Genomic DNA, 25,187 nt, shown 5'->3' on the forward strand with positions numbered 1-25,187 from the left:
TTAGGTTAGTACCCAGTAATTCAGGCCAGCCAAAGTAATAAATTATTAATGTAGAAGCAAATTAATACCAGGCATATATCACTCAGTCCAGCGAAGGAGGTATTATCCTAACTTCACAGATTGAGAAAGTTGAGGAACTTTACTCGAAAGCGATAGAAGCAGGATTTAAAACCAGGTTGGCTGGCTCCTAATTCTTTACTTCTCCTTTGCGTCATGGAGAGCTAAGAAGCTACTTTTTAGGTTGAATGGTATTAGAGATCCTGTTAATTTATTCCATGGAAGTGGAGTTCCAAAGACCTACCAGTCTGTTTTAGCCATTTCAGAAGTGAGCCAGGTAGGTACTGGGGGATGGTTGCTGTCATATACATTTAGATGTGTATGTAAGACCACGTACCTTCAAAAATAAACATCAGTTTTATGAGTACTTTGGTAGAATAGGTATATGTATTATTTGCAAAATTTTTTTACGTTAAGAGATTTCAGGAAAAGTTTCAAGTGTTTAGAAATTAATGTAAAACTCAGAATACCTTTGCAAATAAAACGTTTAATCTATAACACAAGGAGTTGATAGAATGATCTGTATTTGTTTTTTTCTTTTAAATGATTGCTTTTATTTATTTATTTATTTATTTAATTTTTGGCTGTGTTGGGTCTTCCTTGCTGTGCACGGGCTTTCTCTAGTTGCATTGAGTTGGGGCTAGTCTTCGTTGCGGTGCATGGGCTTCTCATTGCGGTGGCTTCTCGTTGCGGAGTATGGGCTCTAGGCACACAGGCTACAGTAGTTGCGGCACGCGGGCTCTAGAGCACAGGCTCAGTAGTTGTGGCGCACGGACTTAGTTGCTCCGCGGCATGTGGGATCTTCCCGGACCAGGGATTGAACCCGTGTCCCCTGCATTGGCAGATGGACTCTTAACCCCTGCGCCACCAGGGAAGCCCCAAAGAAAAAGTGCTCTGAAATATTGCTATGCTTCATTTAAGAGCAATGGTAGTAATCAGGGTGTGTGAAGCAGTACCAGTTCCAGTTTAGTTTTATTGCTTAGTGCAAAGAAATTGCAAAAACAGAGACAGAGAATGTAGGAACGAGAGTAAGTCTTCTAAGTATCGTGTTCCATATACCGTAGTACAGCCTTGGGAATATAAGGATGAAGAAGATGCAATTTCTGCCCTCAAGAAGCTCATATCTAATAGAGAAAACAATCATGTAAACAAGTTTTTTTTTAAAGTAGGTGAGTGTATGAATACGGAACAACTTGGAGTTCTTGACTAATCCAACTAGTACATTTCAAACTGATTTTATTGTGGAGTTTTTAAAGTAAGTGTATATTTAAAATAACCAAAGGAAAAAAAGAAAAGACTTGACATTACAATTATATTGTTAGACCATAAATAACATCTTTGAAATGGTTTTTGTATAAAGCCTAGTTAGGATGGAAAAAAATATGCATGTGATTTGTATTTTTAAATTCAAAAGACAGGTTGGGAAGTAATGAGCAAGATCTTATAAACATTCTGTAAATTCATGAGCCAGAGAAAAGGATGCAAACTCAAGTACTAGCAGATGGCTTTGAAAATAACAAATGAGAGAAGAGAACCAGGTGAAGAATAGGCAGTGAAAACTGCGGAAGAGTTGGCCGTTGACACTTTGGCCTTGGTATGAGGGAGAAAACTTGGAGAATTGGAGCTGGTGGCCCTGGAGAGGGCTTACAGTGTTAAACTACTCTGCTTCAGCTGATTGATACGTTGGAAAACTGACAGATACAATGCTGATGCATCTTCTAAAAAAATTTGTTTTTAATGTTTTAAGTTTTAAAATTAAAAAAAAATTTATTTGTGGTTAAAAAAACAAAATTTAACATCTTAACCATTTTTTAGTCTACAGTTCAGTAGTGTTAAGTATATTTACATTGTTGTGCAACCAACCTCCAGAACTTTTTCATCTTGCACATCTGAAACCATACCCATTAAGCAACAACTTCCCCATCCCCTCCTCCTCCAGTCACTGGCACCCACCATTCTATTTTCTGTCTCTGAATTTGACTACATAACTTATTTAAGTGGCATTTGCCTTTTTGTCACTGGCTTATTTCATTTAGCATGATGTCCTCAAGATTCATCTATTCTGTAACATATGTCAAAATTTCCTTCCTTATAAGGCTGAATAGTATTCCATTGTATGTATATACCACATTTTGTTCGTTCATCTGTCAATAGACATTTGAGTTGCTTCTACTTTTTGGCTATTATGAATAGTGCTGTTATGAGCATGGATATACAAATATCTGCTCAAGGCCCTACTTTGAATTCTTTTGGGAACATACACAGAAACGGGAATGCTGGATCATATGGTAGTTCCTTTTATGTAAGTTTTTTAGGAATCGCCATACTGTTTTCCATAGTGCCTGCACCATTTTGCATTTCTACCAGTAAGAATTCTAATTTCTCCGCATCCTCACCAACACTTATTTTCTTTTTGTTTATTTTAATAACATCCATCCTAATGGATGTGCTTTCGACTCTTAAAAAGAAGCCAAAAATCTGGATTGTTGATGTATAATCAGTTTTCAAGTATGGCAATTGAAATTAAATAATTTAAAGCATTACATGAGCCAAGCAAATGTGCAGGGCAAAATGTGGCCAGAGGGTTCCAGCCCGAAGATAAGATCAGTTTTAGAAATTGGAACTTGATTACTCTAAAAACTTATTTTCATTTGAGATGGTAAAATTTACCGAGTAAGTTTGTGATAGGACATGATATTGTAGAGAAGTACTTTGGAGCCAAATCTCTGCTATGCCTACCTCACTGAATTTTGGAGATTAAAGTCCATATTTATTTGATTTTTTAAAAAATATGTAGAGCAATATTGGTTCAAGTGTTTTCCTGGAAAAAAGTATACCATATATGACGTTCTTGATAAATTATTTCTGAAGTCATTGGAATTAATGCCTGCTTGAGAAATAACATGTAGGTTAGTAGAATTATACTAATTTATAGCTCTACCAGACAAGTTAGATGTGTTTTTCTTAGGGAGATTTTTAGTTTGGGGGCACTATTTTATAATGGTCTTACAGATTGTAAGTGAAAATAGCCTACTTTCTAAGAATTTCCAGGATACTTTGGGGCATGTGGTAGTATTTTTAAAATATAGTATTTATACTTTATAAAAGGTTGTAGATGGTATGAAAATGCAGAGAACGGTGAGTAGTCTACTTTGGCCAGTGTAGAATGCAGGGGTGGGAGTAGAGGAAATGGAGGAAAGGTGTACCTGGAGATTAGGCCTAAATTATGAAAATTATTAAAGGTCTTATTATTTGCTATATAAGCCATAGGGAGTAACTAAAGTTTGGTTGTTGTTAATTTGAATGACTTTTTTTTTTTTTTTTTTTTTTGCGGTACGCGGGCCTCTCACTGTTGTGGCCTCTCCCGTTTCGGAGCGCAGGCTCCAGACGCGCAGACTCAGCGGCCATGGCTCACGGGCCCAGCCGCTCCGCGGCATGCGGGATCTTCCCGGACCGGGGCACGAACCCGTGTCCCCTGCATTGGCAGGCGGACTCTCAAACACTGCGCCACCAGGGAAGCCTGACATTTGTAAATTTGGTACATTTTTATGAGGATCTACTATTAGCCAGTCACTATAAAAGGCGTTTTCCATAAGTTAATTCAGAATCATCTGCTTTAGAAAGACTCTTCCTCTGGTGCAGCAGGGAGGACGGATTAGAGAGGGAAGAGTCTGAGTCAGGAAGAGCAGTTAAGCAATTACAGCAAAGATCTGTTGATAAATCGGTGATCCTCAAAGAATGGTTCTCAGCCCAGTAGCCCAGCATCAGCTGGAAATCTATTAGATGTTCATATTCTTAAGCACCACCCCAGACGTAAGAAACTGGAGATGGGGCCTAGCAATGTGTGCTTTGACAAGTCCTGCAAGTGATTGTGCTAAAGTCTGATGCCCCCCAAAGTTTGTATATCAATGGATTTCAAATTTAGGAATCATCTGGTGAGGTCATTAAAAATTCAGGTTCCAGACAGAGGAATGGATAAAGAAGATGTGGTACATATATACAGTGGAATATTACTCAGCCATTAAAAAGAATGAAATAACGCCATTTTCAGCAACATGGATGGACCCTAGAGATTGTGATACTGAGTGAAGTAAGTCAGAGAAAGAGCAGTATCATGTGATATTGCTTATATGCAAAAAAGAAATGATACAAATGAACTTATTTACAAAACAGAAAGAGACTTAGAGAATGAACTTGTGCTTATGGAGGTGGGGGTGGGAGGAATAGTTAGGGAGTTTGGGATTGATATGTACACACTGCTCTATTTAAAATGGATAACCAACGAGGCTTACTGTATAACACAGGGAACTCTGCTCAATATTACATAACAACCTAAATGGGAAAAGATTTTGAAAAAGAATAGATACATGTATATGTATAACTGAATCACTTTTTTGTACACCTGAAACTAACACAACATTGTTAATCAGCTATACTCCAATATAGAATAAAAAGTTTAAAAAAATCCAAGTTCCAGGGGCTACAAATCTATTTTTAAAAACTTCTCAGGAGATTCATCAGCCAGGTTTGGATCCAGTGACCTAGATGAAAAGTAATGTCTTCAGCTAAGATAGTGGTAATGGAAATGGAAGGATCAAATAGAAAAGATATTTCTAAGACACTCTAATACCTCTAGAATTATATTAGGCCATGATGGCATAAAATTATACGAAGCAGTTACTGGTTTGAAAGTACTTTCTAGTGGGAAAAGAGACGGGCAGGTGCTTGAACAGGTTGAGGAATAAGTTAGCATGTTAGTAAAGCAGAACTGAAACAGCTGAAGAGACCTGAGGTTTAGGGGTGGTAAGTATGTGCCACATGCTCCAAATGATCACAAAAGGTGAAGATGGCCTAGATTTGGCAATTTGAAAGATTTTATAACTTTTGTCATGGCAATTACATTGGAGTGTGAATTTGTGGGAAGGTACGCAGAATTCATAATGCTATTTGTAGCATGATTGAGAAGTAAGAAAGTATATGTTCAATTTGTGGGGAACAAAGAAGAGATTGCTAAAAGCTATGTGTGCCAAAGCCCTCCTCTTTCCAATAGTTTACATATAAAGATTGCCTTTGGGTTTATTGTCCTAGATTGTAACTGCAGAATCTAGTTGTACTTTTTGTGATTACCAACTGCTTTGGAAATTCCATTTCTGATTGTTGTGTTCTAGGTTCTTATATCTGCTTCTTTCATATCTAAGATGTTCTTAAATATGCTGCATTGTCTCATGCTGCCTAAGTATCCTCGAAGTGTAGTTTTTTGGTTTGTTTTTTGTTTTCTTAATTAATTAATTTTTGGCTGTGTTGGGTCTTCGTTTCTGTGCGAGGACTTTCTCTAGTCGCGGCAAGTGGGGGCCACTCTTCATCGCAGTGCACAGGCCTCTCACTGTCGCGGCCTCTCTTGTTGGGGAGCACAGGCTCCAGACGCGCAGGCTCAGTAGGTGTGGCTCACGGGCCTAGTTGCTCCGCGGCACGTGGGATCTTCCCAGACCAGGGCTCAAACCCGTGTCCCCTGCATTGGCAGGCAGATTCTCAACCACTGCACCACCAGGGAAGCCCCGAAGTGTAGTTTTTTAATGACCCTATTCTGGTTAGTATGTTTATCATATTATGTATTCTTGGGTTTTTGTTTTATTTTGTTTTGTTTTGTTTTTGGCCAAGCCACACGCGGAATCTTAGTTCCCTGACCAGAGAGATTGAACCCCATGCCACGGCAGTGAAAGTGGCAAGTCCTAAACACTGGACCACCAGGGAATTCCGTAAGGGTTTTTTGTTTTTTTTTTGTTTTTGCGATACGTGGGCCTCTCACTGTTGGGGCCTCTCCCGTTGCGGGGCACAGGCTCCGGACGCGCAGGCTCAGCAGCCATGGCTCATGGGCCCAGTCGCTCCGCGGTATGTTGGATCTTCCTGAACCGGGGCACGAACCCGTGTCCCCTGCATCGGCAGGCGGACTCTCAACCACTGCGCCACCAGGGAAGCCCTCCCTAAGGGTTTTAAATGGAATAATGTTTTGAGGTATTAATTTGGAAAAATATAATGAATTGCAAGGTTTTCATTTTAAAGCAAAGGAGAAGACTAAAATAGCCAAAGAAAATGCTCAAAAAAATTTCAAATTAGTAAATCTTTTCTTTTTTTTAATATTTATTTATTTAGCTTTTTGGCTGTGCTGGGTCTTAGTTGTGGCACACAGGATCTTCAGTTGTGGCATGCGAATTCTTTGTTGTGGCATGTGAACTTTTAGTTGCAGCATGTGGGATCTAGTTCCCTGACCAGGGATTGAACCTGGGCCACCTGCATTGGGAGCATGGAGTCTTTAGGCACTGGACCACCAGGGAAGTCCTTCAAGTTAATAAATCTTAAAAAATGATTTGTGTTGACAAACTGTGTATTATTCCTCAGTGAAGTTCTCTTTGTTTGCTAAAGAGAGGCTTTGGGAGTATTTTGGTAAAGGTTTGAACTAAAGCAGGCCTAATGGACCCCCTTAAGTCTGCAGCTGCTTTAAGTTGTTTAGGGATGAAGCTTCTCAATGTTCTGGTAAACCTGGAACAGTACAATTGCTACTTACTCTGACTAAACATTTCACCTGGCTCTGCTAGAACAATTTAGGGTCCTCTGGAGTCATTGTTTCCTTTAAGTTAAATAAGGAATCAGAAGGAATTCACTTGTAAGCCAAAGTCATGTAAAACAAATATCCAAAGCTGCTCCATAAACATGTGAAATTTAAAAAAGCTGTTCAATAACTGTATCTCCAAAACTCATTTTGATGAAAAAGCATAAAAATTAGGAATGAAAAAGGCTAGGCACTAGTCCTGACTTTCCTATTCATTAACTTGCTGTGTGATATGAACAAATTAAATTATCAGTGGACCTCTGTTTTCTCATATATTCTTAAGTATAAAATAGGATTCAGGTGATAAACCATAATGGAAAATAATATGAAAAATTATTTTAAAAAATATAACTGAGTCACTTTGCTGTACAGCAGTAACTAACACATAGTTGTAATTCAACTATACTTCAGTAAAAAATAAATTAAAAAATAGGATTCAGAATGTGTGTACTGTAGAGTATGAATCATAAGAGATGTTATTACAGATATTTATTGAACAGTTGAAGTAAAAAGTAGCAGTCCAAAATTGATGAAATGTAGTGGCTAAGAAATAAGTGGAATAAACACAACTGAAAAAAGAAGGGTAATCTAACGAAAAGGAGGAATTCAAATTCTTTTTCTCCTCTCCATTCCCCCGGGAGAAACATTCAGCTCTGATGTTGGTGTTGGTTAATCAATTAGCCAACATTATCAAAACGCAATTAACAAATGTTAATTCAAAATTTAAAGTTACAGAAACTTTTACTTTCAGTAGTTCTAAAGTTAACTGAACCTGAGGACACAGTATAATGTCCTTATAAAAAGTATTTAATTGTGATAACACTTTAGTATTTAATTAATGATTAAAGAAGGAAAGGAACTAAAGTTTACCAAAATGTTTTTTTTCCAAAGATATCTGTATCCATAGAATTGCCTGGATGAAGATTTTTTATTTATTTTTATTTATTTTTGGCTGCGCCTCACGGCTTGAGGTATCTTAGTTCCCCGAACAGGGTTTGAACCCAGGACACGGCAGTGAATGCGCTGAGTGCCAACCACTGGACTGCTAGGGAATTCCCCCGGATGAAGATTTTTTTTTTTTTTTTAAACTATATTCGCTATCTTGTCCTTATTCAGAGTCATGGCTTTATTTTATTTGTCTGTTTTTTAAGTTTTTTGTTCTTGGGGTCACAGCTTTAAATAGCACCTATACATGCTGATTCCTCTAAATTTCCAACCTAGACTTCTCCTGTGATGCCCCAGATTTGCATCTTGACATCTCCACCATTGCCTAGTAAGCACCCATCAGGAACCACCTCACACAAAAGGGCCCACAGCACAAAGGGGATGAGGAACCTAGCAGGAACCACCTCACACCAAAGGGCCCACATCACAAAGGGGATGAGGAACCCATTCCCTCCATGGTAACTACTCCTCTGATATTTTCTTTTTCTCAATAAATAGCAACTTCATGTTTCTAGTTTCTCAGGCCAAAAACCTTAGTCATTATTTTTTTTTTTTTTTTTTTTTTTTTTGCGATACGCAGGCCTCTCACTGTTGTGGCCTCTCCCGTTGCGGAGCAGAGGCTCCGGACGCGCAGGCTCAGCGGCCATGGCTCACGGGCCCAGCCGCTCCGCGGCATGTGGGATCTTCCCGGACTGGGGCACGAACCCATGTCCCCTAGCATCAGCAGGCGGGCTCTCAACCACTGCGCCACCAGGGAAGCCCCCTTAGTCATTCTTATCTACTCTTTTTCTCTCACACTCTACCTCTGATCTGGCTTCTACCTTCAAAACATATCTTGACTCCAAATGTTACCGTCTCTGCTGCAGCCACCCGGGCTAAGCCACCATTGTTTCTTGTCTCAATTATGTAAATCGTCTTCTAACTCAGCTCAAAACCCTCCCATTTCAGAATAAAAGCCAGAGTTCTTATAATGGTCCACAAGTTTCTACATGATTTTCCCCCTCCTTGTTATCTCTTTGACCTCATCTACTACTCCCTGAACTCACTCTGCTTCAGCTACCACTTCCTGATTTTACCAAAATAAAGTCCAAAAAATTGTAACAATTTATTATATAAAAAAGATAGCTACTCTACTACAATTTGGTAAGATTTAATACTGTAATTCTTCACGTATTTTTAGAGTTAATGTATTTTGAAAATCATGCTAAATAATGAAAATTATTGTATTCACACGTTTTAAAGTGTTTTGTTCAAACCGGAATATTTTTCTACATATTAACAGACGGTGACCTGGTTTGGGGATACTTTTACATTAAAGGGCCCACGACCTATGTATTTCTAACTAGTCACCATATTAAAAGGTGTTGGACCAACTTTAAAACGTCAGTTCACTTATTTCAGCTGGGTACCTAATAGGAACATATTAACAAAGTCGTTGAAATTCCCTCATTCCTAAAATGCGGCATAATTTAGGAGCTATATGGTAAAAATCCATTATATTTGTATATTTTTACAATGCAGACAGACCATCAAACTGCACGAACATATCCATGTAGATGTTCTCAGATTTAAGAAGTATGCCTCATCTGTCTTAGGATGTGGTCTGTAGCCTCAGCATGAACATCATGTCTGACCGTAGGCAGCAAATAAATACTTTTCGAATTGAACCATAATCCCGAATCAAACTTGGCAGAGGTCAAGGAGAAACGCAAAAACACTTGCGCAGTGATGCGATAAGGTCGTCCAATCAGAGTCGAGCTGGACTGGGCTCTGCGGAAGGAAGGTAGTGCGCACGCGCGATGGGCTCGTCAGCAATTGGCAGCGCCGAGGCGGGAACCTTGAGCTGCTCTGTCGTTGAGAGAGCGCTGTCTCCTCCGGTTCCTCCTGGCTGGTGGCGCAGCTTCCTTCGGATCCTCTCTGGTGCGTCCCTGGAGGGGGAGGCTTGTGAGGCTGCGACAGCCTGTAGGCTTGTGTGGGAGAAAGAGGGGACAGGCGCCGGAGTAGGCCTCCGACGGAGGAGGGAAGGAAGCCGGCGGAGCGCCTGTGGCCGCCTCCTGCGGGTCTGGGAGCGCGGAGGGGTCTCAAGTGTGAGGGGCGCCTTCGCTGCTGGCCGTGGGGTGGCTGGTGGCGGAGGGCGCGCCGTGGGGGTGTGTTTGTGGTGGGGAGGCCGACGCGAGAGGCGACTCCGGACGGTGGTGCTTCCGCGCCCGCACTGCGGTCAGCCCGCTCGGCTTCTGTGGCGCTTGGGTTTCTTTCCCCAGGACTAATCTCCACTCTCCTGCACGGTATTAATTAATAGTAAGTAACGGAAGATTTTTGTAGGCCGGTTTAGCGGGGCCACAAAATCAAAGGAGCGATTTAAGCCACGAAGTGAAATAACTACTACCTAATGTAGTTAGAAGGCGAAAAGCAGAAACAGCAGGGGAGGTGCGTTGCTGGTTCTTGACTGTTTTATTTGCATTCTTGCGTCCTAGAGGGTTTTTTTTTTCATCCTAGAGGTTTGATGGTTGCACCCCATCCGCCCTTCAAAGCCAAACCGAATCCACAGATTCTGGTCATAATCCCCTTTGTCGAACTTCATCCTTTGTTATCCCCCCTCGCGGAAACTTTGTTATCTCTTCTCTTATAGGACCTTATGTATTAAATAAACATCTAATAATGATTATCATAGATAGTAATATTACAGGTAACATTGAGTGCTTACTGTGTGTCAGACTTTGTACTTTTAAGTATTTCATTTAATCCTCCCAACAATCTTATGAGTAATTATTGTTGTACCGCCTGTCATAGATGAGGAAAGGGAGACACAAAGAGGTTATGTAAACTGTGCAAGATCACATGCTTGGAAGTGTCAGTCCAGATTTATATTCAGGCATTTGCCTCCAAAACTGTATTCTTAATTATTACACAGTACAGTGTATTAAATTGCCAAGTACTGTAGGCCTTGTGATGTATCATCAGCCTGGATTTGCCATTTTACTTGGGAGAACAGAAGCAGTAGGTGTTAAGAGTGTAACAGATGTTGGAGCATCACAGTAGGGCTGCCAAATGGATGTTATTTTTAGGGCCTGGGAAGAGGGCTCAAATAGCACTAATTTAAGAAGTAATAAGGATCCAGAAGCATTTAGGGGGAAATATACTGATGTCTGCAGTTTACTTTGAAATGCATCAACAAGTTAAATGGCTTGATGGATGCCTAAGGTCATATATAAATGGCAGAGCTAGAAATCAAGCCAAGGCAGGCTGGCTCCAGAGTGTTTTCTTAACCACTGCCCTGTGCTGCTTCTCACATGCCTGCATACTCAAATTCATTATTATTTTCTTTAGTTTACAGGTTAAATAGAAGGGTTGAAAAATTAGACATTGTGTATTAGGTGTAGAAAAGTTTAAGGGTTTAAGGTAGTGATTCTTAGGATTTAGTGTTGAAAGAAGTTTTAGCAGCTAGTCTGTTCTCTTTATTTTATAAATGAGGAAGTTGATATACAGAGCATTTAAATAGCTTGCCCAAAGTTTCTAGTTACTGTATTTTTCTAGTGTTCCTCTTAAAAAGGTGTCAGTCTGCAGGCGGGTCTGACTAAATGTAGAGAATGGAACCTATTAAATTTCATGATGTGGACATCATGTTTTTTTAAAATTTTAATTAAATAATATATTTTTATTTTTGGCTGTGTTGGGTCTTTGTTGCTGCGCGTGTTGCTAGGCACGCGGGCTTCAGTAGTTGTGGCACGCAGACTCAGTAGTTGTGGCTCGTGGACTCTAGAGAACAGGCTTAGTAGTTGTGGTGCACGTGCTTAGTTGCTCTGCAGCATGTGGGATCTTCCCGGACCAGGACTTGAACCTGTGTACCCTGCATTGGCAGGCAGATTCTTAACCACTGTGCCACCAGGGAAGCCCTCTGGTCTGTATTTTAATTGAGGTTTCCGTTTATTAATTCTTACACCACTACTAATCCCTCAAACTATATAAAGCCTGGTTATTTATCGAATACTCATGTATGTCATCATTTTTAAGTTGCTGTAATTGGGAAATGTCTAACCATCAGTGATGGCGTGTCACAGCTTAATTGGCTGCAGTTCTTTTTTTTTTTTGGTAGAAAATTGGAAATATGTAGGAAAGAACTCAGAAGAAAATAAAAAGTTACTGGTAATTCTAACATCTAGACATAGTCAGTGTTAATGTTGTGGCATGTGTTTTTCTAGTCTTTTAAAAATCTTTATAGATGTGTAATTTACAGTTTATAATTCAATGCGTATACTTAGATGAGTTTTGACAAACTTGTAATCATACTCTACAATCTGATGCAGGTTATCTCAGTCACCCCGAAAAGTTCCTCATGCCCCTTTGCTTTCTAGTCTTTTAAAAAGTACAAACACACATACTATTTTTTAAAATAAAATTGGAATGATGCTGAACATGTTTGGTAGCCATTTGTGAAATTAAAACTTATTATTTTTAGAGCAGTTTTAGGTTTACAGCAAAGTTGAGGGGAAGGTGGAGATTTCCCATGTATCCCTGCCTTCCCTCATTATCAGCATCCCTCACCAGAATGGTACATTTTTTACAGTTGACACACATAAGCACCCAAAGTCCATAGTTTACAATAGTGTTCATTCTTGGCATTCTACATTCTGTGGATTTGGACAAATATATAATGACATGTATCCATCATTAGGACATTATACAGAATATTTTCATTGCCTTAAAAAATTCTGTGCTCTGCCTTTGCATCCCTGCCGCTCCCCTAACCCTTGGCAACCACTGATCTTTTTAATGTCTCCATAGTTTTGCCTCCATAGTTTTTCAGGATGTCACATTGTTGGAATCATACAGTATGTAGCCTTTTCAGATTGCTTCTTTCATTTAGTAATATGCATTTTTGGTTCCTCCATGTCTTTTCATGGCATGACAGCTTTTTTTTTTTAAAGTGTAGAATAACATTCCATGGTCTGGATACACCACAGTTTATTTATCCATTCACCTACTGAATGCTTGGTTGCTTTCAAGTTTGGCAATTACGAATAAAGTTGCTATAAATATTTGTATGCAAGTTTTTGTGTGGACATAAATTTTCAACTCTTTGTTGAAAGGAGTTATCCTATGTTAAAAGTATGTTCAGTTTTGCAAGAAAGTGCTAAAATGTTTTCCAGAGTGGCTGCACCATTTTGCATTCCCACCAGCAATGAACAAAAATTCCTGCTGCTCCACATCCTCACCAGCATTTGGTGTTGTCAGTGTTCTGGATTTTCTTCATTCTTGATGACATCTGATGTGGAGCATCTTTCCATGTACTTATTTGTTATCTGTATATCTTTTGTGATATGTCTTTTAAGGTCTTTGGCCCACTTTTTAACTGGGTTTTCTTATTGTTGAGTTTTAAGATTTCTTTGTATGTTTTGGATAATAGTCCTTTATCAGATGCACCTTTTGCAAATATTTTTTCCCAGTCTGTGGCTTGTCTTTTCATTCCCTTGACATTGCCTTTTTTCAGAGCAGAAGTTTTTAATTTTAATGAAGTCCAGATTATCAGTTATCGTCTTTCATGGATTGTGCCTTTGGTGTTGTAGTTAAAAAGTCAACACCATACCCAAGATCATCTGGCTTTTCTTCTATATTATCTTCTAGGAGTTTTATAGCTTTTACATGTAAGCCTCTGATTCATTTTGAGTTAATTTTTGTGAAGTGTGTAAATCTGTTTCTAGATTCATTTTCTTTGATGTGAATGTCCAGTTGTCTCAGCACCATTTGTGGAAGACACTGTCTTTGCTCCATTGTATTGCCTTTGCTCCTTTGTCAAAGACTGTCTTTATATGGGTCTATTTCTGGCTCTCTGTTTTATTCTATTGATTCATTTGTCTATTTCATCAATACCACACTGTCTTGATTACTGTAGCTGTATGTTAAATCTTAAAGTCAGGTAGTGTCAGTTCTCTTTGTTCTCTTCTTTCCATATTGTGTTGGCTATTCGGGGTCATTTGCCTCTCCATATAAACTTTAGAATCAGTGTTTTGATATCCACAAAATAACTTGCTGGGATTTTAGTTGGGATGGTATTAATCTATAAAGTTGAAAAGAACTGACATCTTAACAATATTTAGTCTTTCTATCCATGAACATGGAATATCTCTCCATTTATTTAGTTCTTTGATTTCGCTCAGCAGAGTTTTATAGTTTTTTCCCATACAGATCTTATACATGTTTTGTTAGATTACACTTAAGTGTTTCATTTTTATGGGGTGCTGATGTAAATGGTATTGTGTTTTTAATTTCAAATTCTACTTATTCATTGCTGGTATGTTGGAAGACAATTGACTTTTGGGTATTAACCTGGTATCTTGCAACCTTGCTAAAATTGCTTTCTGTAGCCATTTTTTATTTGATATATAAAAAACATTTCTCACATCATTAAACATTCTTTTATTTTTTTAAATTTAAGGACTTATTTTTATTATTAACTTGGAAGTATTTTTGATACCAGTTTTTATTATTTTTTAAATATTTATTTATTTATTTGGTTGCACTGGGTCTTAGTTGCGGCAGGTGGGCTCCTTAGTTGTGGCATGCAAACTCTTAGTTGTGGCATGATGTGGGATCTAGTTCCCTGACCATCGATCGAACCTGGGCCTGCTGCATTGGGACCGCAGAGTCTTATCCACTGCACCACCAGGGAAGTCCCTAAACATTCTTTTAAAATGTGATTTTTTCCCCCATTAATGGCTGTAGAATTATTTATATAACAAATACTGAATGCCTTCTTGTGTTGGTACTGGCAATATAGTGATGAATGGAATGTAAGACTTCATGCCTGATCCAGGAGTTTACAGCTTGGGTGAATTAATAGGTAGTTTCATTACAGTGTGAAAAGTGCTTGGGTAGTGCACACGTAGGAAGGGTCTCTAATCCAGTCTTTGAGCAGAGATGAAGAGGGCTCATAGTTAAGAGTCCTAAAGGATAAATTGGAATCAATCAGGCAAAGGAAAATGCTAAAGGCATTCCCAACACTGTATAGGGGAAAGTTTGTTCAAAGGCCTAGAGGAAAAGAGAACATGGCTTGCTTGGGAAACCAGTACTACTCACCATTTTAGTGGTGTATGAAGAGAGTGTGTTCCATTTTGTGGATGTGACGTAACTTATTTGTCTAGTACCTTGTTATGGATATTCAAATTTCCTTTTTTTTCTCTTACTATAAGTAATATTGGCATGATTACCCTTATACATAATTCTTTGAGTGTATCTTTGGTAATTCCTTAGAGTAAATTCCCAGAAGTGGAATTTCTGGATTAAACAAATAATTTTGGTAGCCGTGTACATCCTTGTTGATGCCATATCTTGTGTAGTGTTCTGTGAGATTACTTTGAATAAGAGTGCTTACTGCCGTCCATTGCAGAAGCCTGATGTGTGCATGTAATGTTCTTGCCTTTTATCTGTCTCACCTGTCCTGTCCTGGTGGAAATAATATTGAGCAAAAGTTTGGAAACCTGGTTCTAGTCTCTTGATTTATATATTTAAAATATCCCATGGTTTTAAAAGGAAATTGAACTGTAAATGTGTTCTTTTAATTGCCAGGATTTTATTCATTCATTCAAAAATATTCTTTAGTGATTATAATGTATCTGGCTTTGTGGTCGAAGCAGCTTACATAGTGGTGAAGAAAACAAGAATGATTGCAACCCTCATGCAGTTTATGGATTAATGGAATAGAAAAAAAGCAACATGTTGGATGTATGTCTGTGAATAATTATGTTTCTTTTGATTTTGAAACTACTATCTAAATTGAGTTTAAGGCTATCTAATCATTATCTAATCTATAGTTTTATCAAAATTGATACAATATATGCTCAGGTTTACACCATGTAATTTAAATCTTAAATATTTTTCAGAAGCCTTTTGTGATGGAAAATAAAATGCTACCAGCTGTTGAATTTGTTTCCTAAGGCTTTTTACAGGTTTATTCTCTTATATTTTTAAAGATGTCATGATTGTAGTGATGATATACTTGGAGGTGATTCTAATCTGACTTATGATTAGATCATTTTTGTTTTGGGTATTTTTCAGGTTAATACTGCTGAATATGAGACGATCGGCAGCACCAAGTCAGTTGCAAGGGAATCCCTTCAAAAAGCCAAAATTTATACCGCCAGCAAGAAGTAATCCAAGTCCTAATGAAGAGGTTACAAAGCTGAATTCAGATGTAAAATTATCTGAGGTAAAAAAACAAAACAAAACAGTAAAGGAAGTATAATCTAGAGAAGCATGTATTTTTTAAAAAGTGCCATTTAAACAGGTAGTAATACTTAATGCCTATAGGAATTTTCAGTATCTCTGATAAATTCTTCTAAAAACCTTAGAAATAATGACTAAATATATATATTTTAAAGGAACGACATAAAATAAACTTGGGTTAGGTCTGTAAAATAAACTTTTATTAACAGTGAAAAATACCTCTGCAAGGGAAGGGGTGGAGATTCTTGTTAAAAAAAAAGTTGTTCTGATCAGTGTTCTTTTTAAAGGTAACACATAAATAGTGAAAACTTTAAGGCACTTTAAAGAGAAAACATATAAATAATGCTTTATATCACTGTTCTGGACACTTCCTTTCATTTATGCTTGTAAAAAGTAAATGCTCGAAACAGTCTTTTTTTTAAAACAAATCTACATTATTTATTTATTTGTTTGTTTATTTATTTGGTTGCGTCAGGTCCTAGTTGCAGCACGCGGGATCTTCTTTGTGGCCTGTGGGGTCCTTTGCTGTGGCAAGCAGGCGTCTCTCTAGTTGCGGCGTGAGGGCTCCAGGGTGTGCAGGCCCAGTAGTTGCAGCATGTGGGATCCCAGTTCCCTAACCAGGGATTGAACCCATGCCCCCTGCATTGGAAGGCGGACTCCCAGCCACTGGACCACCAGGGAAGTCCCGAAGCAGTCTTTTTTTAAAAATTTTATTAATTTTTATAAATTTATTTGTTTTTTTTGACTGCGTTGGGTCTTCGTTGCTGTGCGCGGGCTTTCTCTAGTTGCGGCGAGCAGGGGCTACTCTTCATTGTGGTGTGCAGTCTTCTCATTGTGGTGGCTTCTTGTTGCGGAGCGTGGGCTCTAGCCACACAGGCTTCAGTAGTGTGGCTCACGGGCTCTAGAGTGCAGGCTCAGTAGTTGTGGCGCATGGGCTTAGTTGCTCCACGGCATGTGGGATCTTCCCAGACCAGGGATCAAACCCGTGTCCTCTCCACTGGTAGGCGGATTCTTAACCACTGTGCCACCAGGGAAGCCCCTGAAGCAGTCTTAATATATATTCTTTACTACTAAGATGAAGGATTGTTTTAGTCTTAGGTATATAGAAGTTATATAAAGGTTATATAGAGCATATATAAAATGGGCAGTCCACACTTCTGCTACACTACAGTTCTCTGATTCATCTATGTTATGGAGATTAAAGTCTACTAATATTTCTTCTATTTTTTTATTATGGTAAGATATGTATAACATAAAATTTGCCATTTTACCATTTTTAAGCATACAGGTAGGTGGCATTAATTTCATTCACACTGTTGTGCAAAAATCACCACTGTCTGTGTTCAAAACTTTTTCATTACTCTAAACAGAAACTTTGTAACCATTAGGCAATAATTCCCTGTTCTCCCCTCCGGTCGTCACTATTCTACTTTCTGTCTCCATGGATTTGATTACCCTAGGTACCTCATATAAATGGAATCATAAATATTTGCCCTGTTGTCTCTGGCTTATTTCATTTAGCCTGACGTTTTCAGGATCATTCATGTTGTAGCAGGTATCAGAACATCAGTGCTTTGTATGGTTAAGTAGTATTCAGTTGTATATGTATATACTGTATTTTGTTTATTCACTCATTTATTGATAGATACTTGAGTTGTTTCCACTTTTTGGCTATTGTGAATAATGCTGATGTGAACACTGGCATACAAGTTTCTGTCTGGGTACCTGTTTTCAGTTCTCTTGTGTATATACTTAGGAGTGGAATTGCTAGATCATATGGTGATTCTGTGTTTAGATTTTGAGGAACTACCAAATTGTTTCCATAGCTACTGAACCATTTTACATTCCCATCAGCAATGTATGAGGGTTCCAGTTTCTCCACATCCTCAGCAACACTGGTTATTTTCTGTTTTCACTGCTGTTGTTTTTTTTGTTTGTTTTGATTATGGCCATTCTTGTTGGTGTGAAGTGGCGTTTCATTGTGGTCTTGATTTGCATTTTCCTAATGACTAGTAATGCTGAGCATCTTTTCATGTGCTTATTGACCATTTGCTTATCTTCTTTGGAGAAATATCTGTTCAAGTCCTTGGCTTTTAACTGGTGTTTTGTCTTTTTGTTGCTGAAAACATCTATTGATTTTTGACTCTGTGTTTTTTGGCCTGCATCTGTTTATTTTATCTTACACTCCTTTAGAATTCTGGCCACAATGTAAGGAGAAAACTATGTAAGCATAGTTTTTAATTTTAAATAAGGTTTCTTTTTATACAAGCAGCTTTATTTAAATACAATTCACATACCTGTAGTCCACCTACTACAATTCAGTTGTCTTTAGTATGTTCAGAGTTGTGCAGTGCTCACCAAAAGAACATTTTTATCATTCCAGAAAGAGACCTCATACACATCAGCCCATCAAAATCCCCCAGCCCTTAGCAACCACTAATCTACTTTCTGTTTCTGTATATTTACCTATTACGAACATTTCATGTAAATGGAATCACACATATGGCCTTTTGTGACTCACTTTTTTCAGTTAGCATAGTGTTTTTCAAAAGGCTCATCCACATTGTAGCATGTATCAGTAATTCATTTCTTTTTATTGCTGAATGTATTAGTTTTCTATTGCTGCTGTAATAGGTTACCAGAAATTTAGTGTCTTAAAACAATGCAAATGTGGGACTTCCCTGGTGGTCCAGTGGTTAAGATTCTGCCTTCCAATGCAAGAGACGTGGGTTCGATCCCTGGTCAGGGAACTAAGATCCCACATGCTGCAGGGCAACTAAGCTCACACACCACAACTACTGAGCCTGCGCTCTCTTGAACCCACGCACCACAACTAGAGAGAAGCCCACGCGCTACAACGAAGAGCCTGTGCACCGCAACAAAAGGTTCTGTGTGCCGCAACTAAGAACCAATGCAGCCAAATAAATATTAAAAAAAAAAGAAAATAATGCAAATGTATTATCTTACAGATCTGTAGGTCAGAAGCCCAACGTGGGTCTCACTGGGCTAAGATCAAGGTGTTGGCAGGGTTGCATTTATTTCTGGAGGTTTTAAGAATGTTTCCTGGGCTTCCCTGGTGGCGCAGTGGTTGAGAGTCCACCTGCCGATGCAGGGGACACAGGTTTGTGCCCCGGTCCGGGAAGATCCCACATGCCGTGGAGCGGCTGGGCCTGTGAGCCATGGCTGCTGAGCCTGCATGTCCAGAGCCTGTGCTCCGCAATGGGAGAGGCCACAACAGTGAGAGGCCCACATACCGCAAAAAAAAAAATGTTTCCTTTGCCTTTTCTAGGTTCTGCAGACCACCTACATTCCTTTGCTCATGGTCCCCTTCCTACGTTTTCAAAATTGGTAATGGTGGTTTGAGTTCTTATATTGCCATCTTTTTGGTTCTCTGAAACTGGAACTCATTTGGTTAGATTGGGCCTGCCTGGATAATTCAGGACAATCTCTCTATTTCAAGGTCCTTAACCTTAATTGCATCTGCAAAGCGTCTTCTGCCACATAAGGTAACATATCCACAGGTTCTGGGAATTAGGGTGTGGACACCTTCTGGAGGCATTATTCTGCTTGCCACACTGAATACTATTTCATTTTATTAATATACCGTATTTTATTTTTCCATCTCTTGGTTGATGGGTGTTTGGTTTGTTTCCATTTTTAAAATTTTTTAGGTATTATGAATAATGCTGATGAATATTAGCATATAAATTGTGTAGACGTATGTTTTTTTTGTTTTTGTTGTTTTTGCGGTATGCGGGCCTCTCACTGTTGTGGCCTCTCCAGTTGCGGAGCACAGGCTCCGGACGCGCAGGCTCAGTGGCCATGGCTCACGGGCCCAGCTGCTCCGCGGCATGTGGGATCTTCCCGGACCAGGGCACGAAGCCGTGTCCCCTGCATCGGCAGGCAGACTCTCAACCACTGCGCCACCAGGGTAGCCCCTAGATGTATGTTTTCATTTCTGTTGGGTGCATTTCTAGGAGTGGAATTGCTGGATCATATGATAATTCTGTGGTTAACCTTTTAATAAAATGCCAGACTCTTTTCCAAGGTGGCTGTACTGTTTCATTCCCACCATTAGTGTATGATGGTTTCAGTCCTCCACATCCTTGTCAACACTTATTATTATCTATTTGATTATAAACCATACTGTGGATGAAGTAATATCTCATTTGGGGTTATGGTTTTTTTTTTTTTTTTTGGTATGCGGGCCTCTCACTGTTGTGGCCTCTCCCATTGCGGAGCACAGGCTCCGGACGCGCAGGCTCAGCAGCCATGGCTCACGGGCCCAGCCGCTCTGCGGCATGTGGGATCTTCCCAGACTGGGGCACGAACCCGCGTCCCCTGCATCGGCAGGTGGACTCTCAACCACTGCGCCACCAGGGAAGCCCCGGGGTTATGGTTTACATTTCCTTGATGGCTGATGTCATTGAGCATCTTTATATGTGCGTATCAGCCATTTGAATATCTTCTTTGGAGAACTGTCTATTCAGATCCTTTGTCCTTTAAGTTGGATTATTTGCTTTTTATTATAGAGTTGTAAGAGTTCTTTGTATATTCTAAACATAGGTCCCTTATCAGATACATGATTTGCAAATATTTTCACCCATTCTGTTTTTGCCTTTCACTTTCTTGATGGTTTCATTTGTAGCACAAAAGTTTAAAATTTTTACGAAGTCCAGTTTATCTGTTTTTTTTTTTTTGGTGTTGGTAGTACTTGTGATTTTAGTGTTATATCTAAGAAGGTCATGAAGATTTACTATATTTTCTTCTAAGAGTTTTATAGTTTTAGTTCTTACATTTCAGCCTGTGACCCATTTTGAATTAGTTTTCACGTATGGTGTGAGGTAGGAATCCAATTTTATCTTTTTTCATGTGGATATCTAATTGTTCCAGGACCATTTGTTGAAAAGACTGTATTTTTCCCCCATTGAATCATCTTGACACCCTTGACTTTATGTTTATTTTCTGATGGAGTTTCTAATGACTAATTCCAAACCCAAAATGCTGATTTATTCTTTTCCTGTTATAATTAATATCAAGAAACTAAATAGTTGTCTTTAAAAACTAATGAAGTAGGCATTTTTTGAAATTATACAGCTATTTTAAGCAAGGCAACATGCGAAGCGCAAAAGTATTAAGCTTAGCAGTCAACTTTAGTGTCCCGTTACTTTGTTTATTCCATTCTTAAATTTTTGTTCTTGAATTATTTCTCATCTTAGATTGGATTAATCCAGACTGAGAAAGTATTGTTTTGGTGACTTCAGGGGTTTTATACTTGAGTGGTCTGATAAATACAAAATCTGGAACAAATTGAGCATCAAAATAAATATACTAATGGATAATAACCCACTGAATAATGTGGGTTATTTTAGGAGTCTGAATCCGTACTAATACAACTAAATAACTAAATGGGGAGGAGCGTAAGCTCTTTCTCAGAGTGGAATGCTAAATCATAAAAATAAAAGTAATGATGGTGTTGGAAAATATTAATGGATTCCAAAACAAGTGGGTGAATGTTTGGTCAGGAAATAGGATAGTTGAATAGACTCAAGCATCTCCTTACAACATACTTTAAAAAATTACAAATAGAAAAATACTAGCTTTGCAGGAATACCTGGTAGACACCACTTTAATCAAGTGAATGCCTCCTGTAATGGGACAAATTAATATTATGTGCCCCTGGTATGATGAACTGTGATATTCCTGTCCAAAATGCATAACCTGAAACTTATCATTAGGAAATATCAGACAATCCAGATAGAGGAGCATTCTACAAAATAACTGGCCTGTAGTCTTCAAAAGTGTCAAAAATCACAAAAGATAAAGGTTGAGGAACTGTTCTAGATTAAAGGAGACTAAAGAAACTTGTTGATTAAATGTATTGTGTGACCTGGGATTGGATCCTGGCTCAGGGAAGAAGCTATCAAAAGACATTGTTGGGGTAAGCAACCCCATTTGAATATGAACTGTGGATTGGGTAATAGTATTATACTACCAATGTTAAATTCTTGGTTTTGATAATTTTACTGTGATTATGTAAGAGAGTGTCTTTGCTCTTTGCAAGCACACTTTGTAGTATTTAGACGTAGAGGAGCACAGTGTGTCCAGCTTACTTTCAGATGTGTATACACACACACACACACACACACACACACACACGGAGAGATAGAGGGAAAGTAAAAGGAGCAAAATGTAAACAAATGATGAATTTGGGTAAGGGGTATATGAGACTTCCTTGTATTATTTCTGGATTGTTTAAGTTTAAAATTATATAAAAATAAAATGTTGCAAAAAATAAAATGTAGGCCTTCATTAGTTTATTGCCATGACTTACTTTATTTTTTATTTATTTTTTGGGATCAGCAGTAATCTTTTTGTAATTAAAAAAAATTTTAATAGATCTTTATTGGAGTATAATTGCTTCACAATACCGTGTTAGTTTCTGTTGCACAACAGAGCGAATCAGCCATATACATACACATGTCCCCATATCCCCTCGCTCTTGGGCCTCCCTCCCATCCTTCCTATCCCACTCTAGGTCGTCACAAAGCACTGAGCTGATCTCCTTGTGCTTTGCTGCTGCTTCCCACCTGCCAACTATTTTACATTCAGTAGTGTATATATGTCGATACTACTCTCACTTTGCCCCAGCTTCGCCCTCCCACCCCATGTCATCAAGTCCATTCTCTATGTCTACCTCTTTATTCCTGCCCTGCAACTAGGTTCATCAGTACCATTTTTTTAAAATTGCATATATATGCTTTAGCATATGGTATTTGTTTTTCTCTTTCTGACTTACTTCTCTCTGTATGACAGACTCTAGGTCCATCCACCTCACTACAAATAACTCAATTTCTTTTCTTTTTATGGCTGAGTAATATTCCACTGTATATATGTACGACGTCTTCTTTATCCATTCATCTGTTGATGGACATCTAGGTTGGTTCCATGTCCTGGCTATTGTGAATAGTGCTTCAATGAACATTGTGGTGCATGTCTCTTTTTGAATTATGGTTTTCTCAGGGTATATACCCAGCAGTGGGATCGCTGGGTCATATGGTAGTTCTATTTTTAGTTTTTTAAGGAACATCCATACTGTTTCCGTAGTGGTTGTATCAACTTACATTCCCACCAACAGTGTAGGAGGGTTCCCTTTTCACCACACCCTTTCCAGCATTTACTGTTTCTAGCTTTTTCAATAATGGCCATTCTGATGGGCGTGAGGTGATACCTCATTGTAGTTTTGATTTGCATTTCTCTAATAATTAGTGATGTTGAGCATCTTTTTATGTGCCTCTTGGCCATCTGTATGTCTTCCTTGGTGAAATGTCTAGTTACGTCTTCCCCCATTTTTTTAACTGGATTGTTTGTTTTCTTGATATTGAGCTCCATGAGCTGTTTGTATATTTGGAGATTAATCCTTTGTCTGCTGTTTCATTTGCAAATATTTTCTCCCATTCTGAGGGATGTCTTTTTGTCTTGTTTATGGTTTCCTTTACTGTGCAAAGCATTTAAGTTTAATTAAGTCCCATTTGTTTATTTTTGTTTTTATTTCTGTTACTCTAGGAGGTGGGTCAAAAAAGATCTTGCTGTGATTTATGTCAAAGAGTGTTTTTCCTTGTCTTTGTCTAAAAGTTTTATAGTGCCTGGTCTTAAATTTAAGTCTTTAATCCTTTTTGAGTTTATTTTTGTTTATGGTGTTAGGTAGTGTTCTAATTTCATTCTTCTACATGTAGCTGTGCAGTTTTCCCAGCACCACTTATTGAAGAGGCTGTCTTTTCTCCATTGTATGTTCTTGCCTCCTTTGTCGTAAATTAGGTGCCCATATGTACCTGGGTTTATCTCTGGGCATTCTATCCTGTACCATTGATCTATATTTCTTTTTTGTGCCAGTACCATACTGACCTGATTACTGTAGCTTTGTGGTATAGTTTGAAGTTGGGGAGCCTTATTCCTCCAACTCCGTTTTTCTTTCTCAAGATTGCTTTGGCTGTTTGGGGTCTTTTGTGTTTCCATACAAATTGTAAGATTTTTTGTTCTAATTCTGTGAAGAATGCCATTGGTAGTTTGATAGGGATTGCACTGAATCTGTAGCTTGCTTTGGGTAGGATAGTCATTTTCACAATAGTGATTCTTCCAGTCCAAGAACATGGTATATTTCTCCACCTGTTTATGTCATCTTTGAGTTCTTTCATCGGTGTTTTATAGTTTTCTGAGTACAAGTCTTTCACTTCCTTAGGCAGGTTTATTCCTAGGTATTTTATTCTTTTTGTTGCAGTGGTAAATGGGATTGTTTCCTTAATTTCTTTTTCTGATTTTTCATTGTTGGTGTATAGGAATGCCAGAGATTTCTGTGCATTAATTTTGTATCCTGCAACCTTACCAAATTCATTGATTAGTTCTAGTAGTTTTCTGGTCGCATCTTTAGGATTTTCTATGTATGGTGTCATGTCATCTGCAAACAGTGACAGTTTCGCTTTTTCCTTTCCAATTTGGATTCCTTTTATTTCTTTTTCTTCTTAGATTGCCATGGCTAGGACTTCCAAACTATGTTGAATAATAGTGGCGAGAGTGAACATACTGTTCTTCTTCCTGATTTGAGAGGAAATGCTTTCAGTTTTTCACCATTGAGAATGATGTTAGCTGTGGGTTTGTTGTATATGGGCTTTATTATGTTGAGGTATGTTCCCTCTATGCCCACTTTCTGGAGAGTTTTTATCATACATGGGTGTTGAATTTTGTCAAAAGCTTTTTCTGTGTCTATTGAGATGATCATATGGTTTTTATTCTTCAGTTTGTTAATGTGGTGTGTCACATTGATTGATTTACTTATATTGAAGAATCCTTGCATCCCTGGGATAAATCCCACTTGATCATGGTGTATGATCCTTTTAATGTGCTGTTGGATCCTGTTTGCTAGTATTTTGTTCAGGATTTTTGCATCTATGTTCATCAGTGATATTGGCCTGTAGTTTTCTTTTTTTGGTGGCATCTTTGCCTGGTTTTGGTATCAGGGTGGTGGTGGGTTCGTAAAATGAATTTGGGAGTTTCTCCCTCTGCAATTTTTTGGAAGAGTTTGAGGAGGATTGGTGTTAGCTCTTATCTAAACATTTGATAGAATTTGCCTGTGAAGCCATCTGGTCCTAGACTTTTGTTTGTTGGAAGATTTTTAATCACAGTTTCAGTTTCATTACTTGTGATGGGTCTGTTTATATTTTCTAATTTTTCTTGGTTCAGTCTTGGAAAATTGTACCTTTCCAAGAATTTGTCCATTTCTTCTTGGCTGTCCATTTTATTGGCGTATAATTGTTTGTAGTAGTCTCTTATAATCCTTTGTATTTCTGCAGTGTCAGTTGTG

General features: G+C 38.5%; 1 protein-coding gene across 2 annotated transcripts in view; it reads left to right on the top strand.

Moving 5' to 3' along the window:
- Nucleotides 1-9,218: 9,218 nt before the first annotated feature.
- The window catches only part of RAD54B (RAD54 homolog B), a 114,339-nt gene continuing 98,370 nt past the window's right edge, over nucleotides 9,219-25,187 (top strand). The window contains exons 1-2 of one of the 2 annotated variants that reach the window (XM_022584786.3): nucleotides 9,219-9,529; nucleotides 15,662-15,812. In XM_022584786.3, coding sequence (XP_022440494.1) covers nucleotides 15,678-15,812 — 135 coding nt within the window. In that variant the 5' untranslated portion in view covers nucleotides 9,219-9,529; nucleotides 15,662-15,677. The remainder of the gene's footprint in view (nucleotides 9,530-15,661; nucleotides 15,813-25,187) is intronic. The other variant, XM_089898903.1, reaches the window with a different exon arrangement.

This window comes from Delphinapterus leucas, chromosome 17, assembly GCF_059928025.1.
Source record: "Delphinapterus leucas isolate spDelLeu-1000000601 "Yukka" chromosome 17, BTC_Dleu_Yukka2, whole genome shotgun sequence".
Lineage (NCBI taxonomy): Eukaryota > Metazoa > Chordata > Mammalia > Artiodactyla > Monodontidae > Delphinapterus > Delphinapterus leucas.